The sequence below is a fragment of the Epinephelus moara genome, chromosome 1 (genome assembly GCF_006386435.1).
Source record: "Epinephelus moara isolate mb chromosome 1, YSFRI_EMoa_1.0, whole genome shotgun sequence".
Classification (NCBI taxonomy): Eukaryota; Metazoa; Chordata; class Actinopteri; order Perciformes; family Serranidae; genus Epinephelus; species Epinephelus moara.
Window position 1 is genome coordinate 27697455 of NC_065506.1, and position 9485 is coordinate 27706939.

At 41.6% G+C, this 9485-nt stretch overlaps 1 protein-coding gene across 1 annotated transcript in view; it reads right to left on the reverse strand.

Annotated features, from left to right (window-relative positions):
* Positions 1–1368: 1368 nt before the first annotated feature.
* swap70a (switching B cell complex subunit SWAP70a) overlaps positions 1369–9485 on the reverse strand; it is a 15676-nt gene continuing 7559 nt past the window's right edge. Inside the window, exons 6-12 of the mRNA XM_050053603.1 lie at positions 8905–9013; positions 8563–8744; positions 6424–6531; positions 5735–5901; positions 4161–4359; positions 3265–3361; positions 1369–2260 (exon numbers count right to left, since the gene is read on the reverse strand). Coding sequence (XP_049909560.1) covers positions 2142–2260; positions 3265–3361; positions 4161–4359; positions 5735–5901; positions 6424–6531; positions 8563–8744; positions 8905–9013 — 981 coding nt within the window. The 3' untranslated portion in view covers positions 1369–2141. The remainder of the gene's footprint in view (positions 2261–3264; positions 3362–4160; positions 4360–5734; positions 5902–6423; positions 6532–8562; positions 8745–8904; positions 9014–9485) is intronic.

The following is a 9485-nucleotide window of genomic DNA, read 5'->3' on the forward strand; positions in this document are numbered from 1 at the left end:
TTCTCTGACATTTATCCTAACGATATGAGGCGGTCTTTGTGGAAAAAAAGCTTGTTTAGTGGACTAACTTTGCACTTGAAGGTTGCCCGTTCACTTACGTTTTAACAGGTCTGACGCTACTATGCGCCCTGGCTGTATCTAGGCTAACGGCTAACATGCTAACGGCTAACATGCTAACTATTATTTTTATATCACTAGTCACTTGAAACAAATTTAGGACGATAGGAGACAGGTTGAAATAAACCGAAATTTCCCTTTAATGTATAATTAATGTGGAAGTGGCATCAGCTGTTTTTGATCATGTGACCACTTACCTATTTAAAATGGCGTCTCCCATTGTCCTGTATGACCTTATGAAGAGCGGCAGCTCGAAACGTCGTCATTTTATTCTGTGAATAAATTGCACTGAAGAGGAGCCCTGCAGTGTGCGAGCCTTTTCTTCACCTGCCTAACTGGAAGTTAGCCACTCAGCAGTGGTTGGGCTCGACTGCCATAAGTCTATAGTGTGCTTGCTCTTTGGGCCCCGCAATGTGGAAGATCCAGGTAATTTCATACCGCAGAAATTTCTTGGCTCCATGCACCACAAAGCAACTTTCATAGGAATGAATATGGCCCCATCAAGTTCTCTTAATACATCCATGAGTGGGTCCTTTCCACAGAGTCCGCCATGTTTTTCAACAGTAGTCCAGAATGGACAAATCAGAGTCTGGCTCTAAATAGGGCCATTTGCATTTGCACATCAGCCTGTGGTTCTCCTATCATGGCAGGTGTCAGCTCAGTTCTGCAACGTCACTGCTAGATGCCACTTATTCCTACACACTGGATCTTTAATAGAATAAGGCTGGCAATATTTCATATTGTTCTTATACTCAACAAATCCCATCAAAAGATCAAACCCAATGAATAAACTGATTCTACAAACAAGTGTTACAACAATGTTCAGCTGCCTTCTTTTAAAAAAACTAAGTATATGTGAGCTGTTTTTACAGATTTACGTCCCCAGTAGGGACAAACAGGTTGTGGGTTGTGTGCCAGCGGAAGGTGATGAACCATCACACCGAATAACACCAGACTTATCCTTTAAAAACCGAAACGTGACTGCAACATCTGGTCGGCATGGCTGAAGCCAACATCATGACCCAGTGGTGGAGACACACTGAAGCTCCTAAAACATCTTAGAAATGTCGTGTGTGCAGTGTTTTCTTGCAGCTTAAACAACAGATGAGTGTGTCTGTCAGTGTTTTGGGGGATAACTTACTGAGGATCCTGTTCATATGGTGACATCTGGTGGACGCTCTTCGCCATGATCAAAATGTAGAGGAACCATGATGAAAGCAAAGTCTAATAAAGCCCCAATAAAATCATGCTGTGTTCTGACACATTCAGAATCTTTATTTGTGAACAACTTCTCCTCAAGCTGTTAAATGTTTGGACGTATGAAATGAAAACAGTCATCTGCTTTCATAGAAAATAGATGGCGTTTTATTTTTGTTTTTATCGTCTCAGTTAAGACTGTAACAGATGCAATTCACTCAGCTTTAGCTAATAAATCGAGCTACAGTGGAAAATTAATCTACTGTTATACTCTGCTGGATGTCAGTAAATGACGAGTTCATGTCAAAACACAAAAACATTCAACACAGGACTAAAATTACAAATGAAAACTCAGCTGAAAACAAAAAACTGAGTGAGAATGATATTTATCATAAATTAATCTCAACTCAAGCTCCACAATTTTTTTTTTTTTTTTTTTTTTCTGGCACTTTCAATCGCATCTCATGGTCTTCATCAGCAGATGACTCATCATCACCATCACCATGACAACTGATCAAACTACATTTGCTGAGAAGCCTCAGAAAAAGCTGGTTAGTGGACCGGTTTTAGGATTATTTTGTCAGGCTACTTCTACCTGCATCAAAAAAAAAAAAAAAAAAAACTTTCAATGTGTGAATTTTTTGTTACAGAAGAAACTAAAATAAAATGAATCCCAGCTTTTCTTTTTAAAGTTCCCCAAATCAAATCAGTAAAACTGTTTCCTCTGCAGCTGACACACGTTCATGTTATCAAACCTAATCAGACCTCGAATGTGAATGTTCACAGTCTTCTTCATCGGTGTTTGATCCATCTACTGTGGTGAGTGTTCACTGATGCTGAGCTCCCTCGTTCTTGCTCTTTTGCCACATCTTCTTCCTCAGCTCCAGCTCAACATCGGTGAATGAAGCAGGACCCCAGTTAGTGATCCTCTGAGGTCCTTTATGACCTAAAGGATCAAGTTAAAAGAGAAGAGAGGGAGGCCTTTCAACAGGATGGACTTACAGACAAATCATTCATGATGCCTTATGTTGTACTGGCACTTAATGCGTGCAATAATAAAGCAGAAAGCAGAACATTGTTTTGGCTTCATCTTTGTATGATTCCAGATGTGAAACAACTATAATTCAGTACATAAAGTTGAGGCTATAAATGACTCTGTACGGCCAAACTGTTGCTACAGAATTGAAGGAACGCCATGTTTTGCATGAACACCATGATTTCACTCAACTGGAACTAAGATGCAAAGTTAAAACCATAGAAAAACTGTCCCAGAACCAAGGACGTGAGCTTTGTTTCAACACTGTGGGGTAGAAACATGAAACAAGAGATTTGGGGGTCCTTGAAAGAAAAATTTGAGCATCAAACACTTAACTTCCTGCATTCTGAATTTTTCTGCACCAATTTGTGCCTTTTCTGCATCACTTTATAGTGTATACTTCTTAAAAGTAAAAGTCCCCTGCTACTTTCATGTTTTTATTGGGGGGAGCAAGTGCATTATATTTTAAATATTGCGGGGGACGTCTGCTTTGCCCCCCCCCCAAAATCTACACCCATGCCCAGAACACAAATAGCATGTTGACAGCAGTGTCCATATACTTTTGGCCATATAGGGTATATTGCTGCAACTTTCAGTGTAAAGGTGTTTTGGTAAATTAGGCCTAAACTCCAAGGTGGACTGGCCCAACCTAATTTTTTGTATTACTGTTGGGCAGCTAATATACAGAAGCTGGCATTTTGGATGCAAGCGCCTCTGACTACTAACTGGTGTCTGTTGGAGGCCAAATCTTGCCGAACGACACAACCTTTTCCAGTGTTTTCAAATAAGACACTTTGTTCAAGCTCCATGAATTTGAAAGTTCTTAAATGGCAGTCAGATACATGTGTGTAATATGGAATCTTAACCTATGTTTAAAGCAGCAATAACTAACGAACAACGATCAGTGTCAATACCTGGTTGGATGAGACGCACCAGCCCCTCGTGATGGGCCACCTTGTCCTTCCAAGTCTTGGTCTTGTTAGCTGCTCGTTCAAGCTTCACTGTCACCTTCTGTATAAGACAAAGAGGAGAGATCGATGAAATCAGTTTGAGTAAAAGTCAAATGAGAGGACGGCAGGTGGATAAGTGGGATGAGGGAAGTTTTCAGACAGTTGAAACAGCTCAGCCAGCAGGGGGAGCAGCTGCTGATGAGAGTATCGAAAGCATCAAAGCCTGGCACTGAATGTCAGCTCAGATTCATATTGTAGTAAACTTGTTTTTTATCTTGCTCCCTGTGTTTCCTGTCCTGTGCTCCACTGTCATTATCTTATGGAAAAAAAACACAACACCAAATAGCTAATCTTGAAAAATGAAATTCTGATGTATATCAAAAGTCTGAGAGTTTTTATTTTATTCTTGAGCCGTCCTGTTCCTGCTGGTGTTTAAACATTTAACAACGTGACTTTGGCCTCTTTTGTTAAAAGACTAGATTCTGTGGAAAACACGACTCTAATTCTAAAGTATTCAGCAGTCATTTCAGCAATGGTACTGAAAAGTTTCAAACAATATACAGCCCTAATTTCACTAACTGACTGCAGGTCAGCTGACACGGTGTTGCTTCATCTGTTGTTCCATAAACTGAACATAATTCATAAAAATCAAGATCAAAATCATCAAACAAGAAACAACAAAATGCCACAATAGTGAAATATAATACAAGCATGCCTGTGGGTAGAAAAGAGTAGTTTTATTACAGATAAAAGGGGGGAAAATATATCAATCCCTGATGCCACAGGAGAATCTCCCCTCCCAGATAAAGGTTCTGTCGGACTGTTCAGACCAGTGCAACCCTCTGCATGTGTGTCCTAACCTCATACTGCTCCAGCGCTCCCTGCCGCTCCCTCTCCAGCCTCTCCAGCTGCAGCATGGCTGCCTGCAGGTCTCTCTCCTTGGCCAGCTGCTCGGCCACCAGCTCCTGCTTCTCAGCCTCGGTCTGAGACAGCGCCCTCTGCTGCTGCAGGTGGATCTGCTCCAGCTCTGCCCTCTTGGCTGCCTCCTCCTCCAGCAGGCTGCGATGGGAGACACAGCAATGATGTCAGAACAGACAGGTAAGTGTGGAAAAATCCTGCTCAGGCTGAGAACAGATTATCACATCACCTTTAGACAGTCAGGAATCCCACACTAACAAAAACGTGCAAAAAATATACACCAAAACAGTCATGACTATACACTGTGCTGTGAGACCATTTCACTCACTACTGTGACATCATCCACAAGGTTTTTTTGTGTGTGTGTGAAGAAATGATCATTTCTAAGGTTGTGTATTTGTGACATTGTACTGCCCTTCATTGTGCTGCATTGGGTGTTATTAGGGATCTATATTTTTGTTTTTTTGTCTGATTTTGTCTGATTCAACAAAATTAAAAACACTCAAATCTGATTTTAAGTCCATAAATGCCCTTTGCAAACCAATGTAAAAATGTAATAATAAAAATAACACTGCAATCACTATGAGTAGATAGTGTCGATGGCCAATTATGGCTAGGAAAATCACTGCAGACCCCTCTCATGTCCTGTGTTTTAAAGGACTGCACTTGTATAGCACTTTCCTAGTCTTCTGACCACTCAAAGCGCTCTCACACTACATTTACCCATTCACACATTGGTGGCCGAGGCCCCCGTGCAGGCTGCCACCTGCTACTCATTAACCACTCACTGGCACTTGCACACTGATGAAGCAGCCATCTTGTTGGGTTCAGCATCTTACCCGCTGGCTGGAGGAGCTGGGGATTGAGCTGCCGATCTTGCGATTGAGCGAGCCACAGCCACCCCCAATTTGGTGGTGTTTTTTGGTTACTATGCAGTGTTTTGTTTGTTTGTTTGTTTGTTTGTTTGTTTTTTACTGGTCCGCCCCACTTGAGATCAAACTGAGCTGCATGTGGCCTGTGAGCTAAAATGAGTCAGAGGCTACAGGGTTCCTATTTAATACAGAAGGAGATACCTGAATAGCTGGATCTCTTAAACTCAGGATGTAAGGAGGGTGTGAAATGAGGGCAGAATTTTTATGTGGCAGCCTTTATGTCCAAGACAAACTTCCCTAAAGACAAATAAGGTAATCTTGTATTTTGAAACATTTTTGCGACTTGCCAGGTACGTTGATGAGCAACATTTCATCATTATGTATCATTATAAATAGAAAACATATTTTCGCTCAGCATTATTTTTCCTTAAAAAACATATTTGCTGTTTCAAATTAGTTATATATAAACAATTTGTAGGAGGCAGGGCTGCTTTACATCACAACACATCTCTAACAGTGCCTAAATTTAAGACTGCAGGTCTGTGTGACTGGTTTACATTATTTCACTGTTGTGACTTCCTGTATGTATCCGAACACTGTCCAGTCTGTCTGTGTGTGTGTGTGTGTGTGTGTGTGTCCGAGACCTGGCCTGCAGCTTGCGCATGGCCTCCTCATCCTGCTTGGCCTGCCTCTCATCCTCCAAGGCCTCCTCCAGCCGGTGGTACATGTCCTCCAGCTCCCGGACGCGCTGCAGGTACTGCTCCAGTTCACTGGACTTCTGAGCCACCTGCTCCTCCATCTGCTGACGCACCTGATTGAGTCAACACACACACACACACACACACACACACACACACACAGTGTTGCATGCTCTTACTCATTAAGCTCTTGAAGGTGGCAATGAATTTACAAATCCACTGCAAATCTACACATTTGACACTTCATTCTGACATTTGCTGTATTTTTGCTTCTACATCCACTGATGTGCAGTAACATTTCTTTGTCTTACAAAGGCATTTATCCGTCAGTTCCCTGAAATAAGACAGTGATTAATACGTCTGTGCATGTGACACTGAGACCAGAGATGACTCAGCATCATGGGATATACAATTTAAAATTTTAGCTTGTGTTTCCAGGATGGAGCCACAGACGGCTGATGGTGACTTCATCAGAAAATAACAAGACAGTCTTGGTTCACCAAAGTTCATCAGCTTTCTCTGTGAACTTTCTAAAAACCACGTGTCACCACAAACGCAGTGTCGACATGTATCAGCCCACATGACTGGGACAAAGGAGCAGAGTTGTGGGAGGCTGACACAGGCACGTTTGTTACCATTTTCTCTCTCTCCAGGTCCAGTCTGTAGCGATCCTGCAGGTCTATCTGAGTCTGCTTCCTCCTGAGCTCCTCGTCTGCCGCTTTAGCCGTGGCCTCTTCCACTTTCTGAGAAGCACAAAAGAGGGAAGGGCTGTTAACTCTCTGCTTTACTGGAAGCAGAGTCAGCCTATAAGGGAAATCTTAATAAAGAACATTAGTTTGGTGAAAGAGGAATCTGTGGTTCAGTTTGCATTTCTCGGTCAAGATTAATAGAGCACTTTTCCGCTTTCCTTGTAGCAAGTATAATATTCTACGTACAAACACCAGGATGCATTTAAGCACTCCAAAATGTGATGTGGATTTCTACATAATTAGTGATTGGCCTTGTAAAGAGAAATGACGGTTTGACATTTTTAAAAAAAAGGCCATCTGGCAAAGTAAAAAGAGAAGTGAGACGCTACAGCTCTGAAACAACTGAGCTCATACGTCTAGCACTTCACTCGACACAGGTGTCCCTGAGTGATAAACACTATTGTTTGCATACCAGGTTTTGCTTCCCTTTTTACTGTGAATGTTCTGCAGCATCATGTGTGTTGTTTTTGATGTTGTGGTTGTTTTTTAATAAAATTGGTGTTTAGGTTATTTTAAACCAGAGTGTGAAAAATGAAAGGAAGTGGACAAAAACTCAAATTTAACTTGAAAAACTTGAAAAATCGCAATCTAGGATTTTAAAAAGCTACCTGGACTAACCAACTATAGCTCTACATTTGCACTAAAATAAAACAAGTACTTTATTCATACTTATCTTTGTTTAACGTGTGTCTTTATGACATTATGTGATATACTTTCATTTAAATGATTGGTCCGAAAGGGACCAATATATAGCTTAAAAAGAAAAAGCATACAGAGCAAAAGAAAGAACTTCCTGTGGTAGAGAGATTGTTTACTACAATCTCTGCGTTCCACTACCCATACCACCATACTATATAGTATGCCAGAAAAAGATTTAGTATGTCCTAATACAAAACATATCAAATGCAGTATGCCAAAAATGCCAGGATCTACTACTACCGCCGGTCCGATTTTGCAGTCTGCAAGCCAGCATGCTTCTCTGGCTATTCTGACCCACAATTTTCTGCACAGTGAAAGATACGCCACATCGACTGAGCTGCAAACAGTCATCAGAAGTTCCATTGATGGATGACAGCGCATTCAAGTAACTGATAATCATTAATATTACCAATGACAAAAGGACATAATTATAAAAATAATGACAGAGAACTGCAGATGTAATTCCATTGTCGCAAATATAATATGTTAGAATCTACAATCTGTGCAGTTATAACTTTAACTCCATACATTGCAAAGTAACAACAGCAGAGCTCTACAGGTTGATCTTTATCTCTGGCGAACTTGTTGAGTGGCGTTTTTCTTTTATCTTCAAGGTAATGGATATAAAAGCAAGAGGGTCAAAGCTCATGGTGTAATGTTTTGATCTAGTAGTGTGTCCTGATTGTGTGCATACTGCATGCAACAGTGCATTCTTTTCAAGGGCAGCGTGTACCTACTAACAGTCAAAAGACAAAGTATGTGATTCGGAACACACCCTGTATGTCTGAGACAAAAGTGTTTACTGAAGACACCAAGACTTGACGAGGACTCATCTGTCTCCCGCCTGTTTTCTATCACGCCTGTCTCGTTAGTCCTTCCCTGTTCCCAGAGTCTTCCCTTCACACCTGTTCTGTATCAGTCTTGTTGTAAGCCAATCTCCATTTACCTCCTTTTGCCTGTGTCCTCCTACTTCAGCTGTGTCTCGTTCTTGTAATTGGTTTTCTGTGTATATATACCTGTGTGTTTCCCTTTGTTCCTCGTCAGTTCGTCTGTGTTCATTCTTGTGTTCTTGGTGTCGGTCCCTGCTCTGTTTCCTGCCTAGTGTCTTGTGTTCTGTTTTTTAACCTGAGTTCATCGTATTATCCTGGTTGGGTTTCAGTTAGTTTTGGTTCTTCTGTCATTTGGACATTCAGTTACCTGTCTGTTCTGGATGTTTTTTATCAGCTGCATTAAAGCTAGCTTTTTGTTAAAACTTGAACCTGCCTGCTGCTCTGTATTTGGGTCCTTCCTGGACCGATTAATGACAAGCTGATCATCGAGCAGTACCTTCCTCATATTCTCCAGCTGTCTCTGTTTGGTCTCATTGGCCATCTGGAGCTGCTTCATCTTCTCAGCCAGGTCATCCTCCTCCGAGTGCTGCCTCTGCCGCAGCTCCCTGCGCCTCAGCCGGGCCTCACGGTGAGGAGACGGCAGCCCCAACCTCAGCAGCTGGATGCATGTTTGAATAGCTGCCGTGAGAAGGAAACAAGACAAAATCACTGACTGATTTATGTCCACAACAACTGATGAGTCAGTGATGATGACATTTAGAAATTCAAAGGAAGAAGATAAAGAAAATTAAGATGATAATGACGAGGCACAGAGCAGTAGGAAATGACTCCTCAGTACCTTGAAGCCATTCCTGCTTCTTCTTTTTATCTGATGCGCTGATCTCAAAGCTTTTATCAGTGCACTTGATGATGAGCAGGCATTTCTTCCCGTCTTTATCAGGCACAGACTGCAGGAAAAAAAAAACACAGCACTTCAGTCACATCCTACTATATGTACAAAACTATGAGGGCTTATAAAAATAAAAAGATCACTGCTGTTTAGGCCATGCTAATTCTATTTCTGTTCTTGAGCAAATGACAGTTTTATCATCAAATCAAATGATTTAGTCAATACAGCCTAACTGCATTACACACACTGGGTCTCATTCATGAAAAGTGAGTAAATCTGTGTGTAGATCTGCACATAAAAGCCTACGCTACTAAAAACCTACTCCGGATTCAGGAACGCCGCGGGAAACTCAGCTTTGATCGTAAACACGTGTGTATGATCATGAATGCCAATCCATCGTAAAGTGACAGCGCGCTCCCGGTAATCAGCAATTAGCATAAATCCCCGCCCATGAATAGCCAATGACCACCATATAAGGAGGTGTAGGTGCATCCAGTCGACCTGTCAGTCATGGCGCAAAGAAAGAAAGA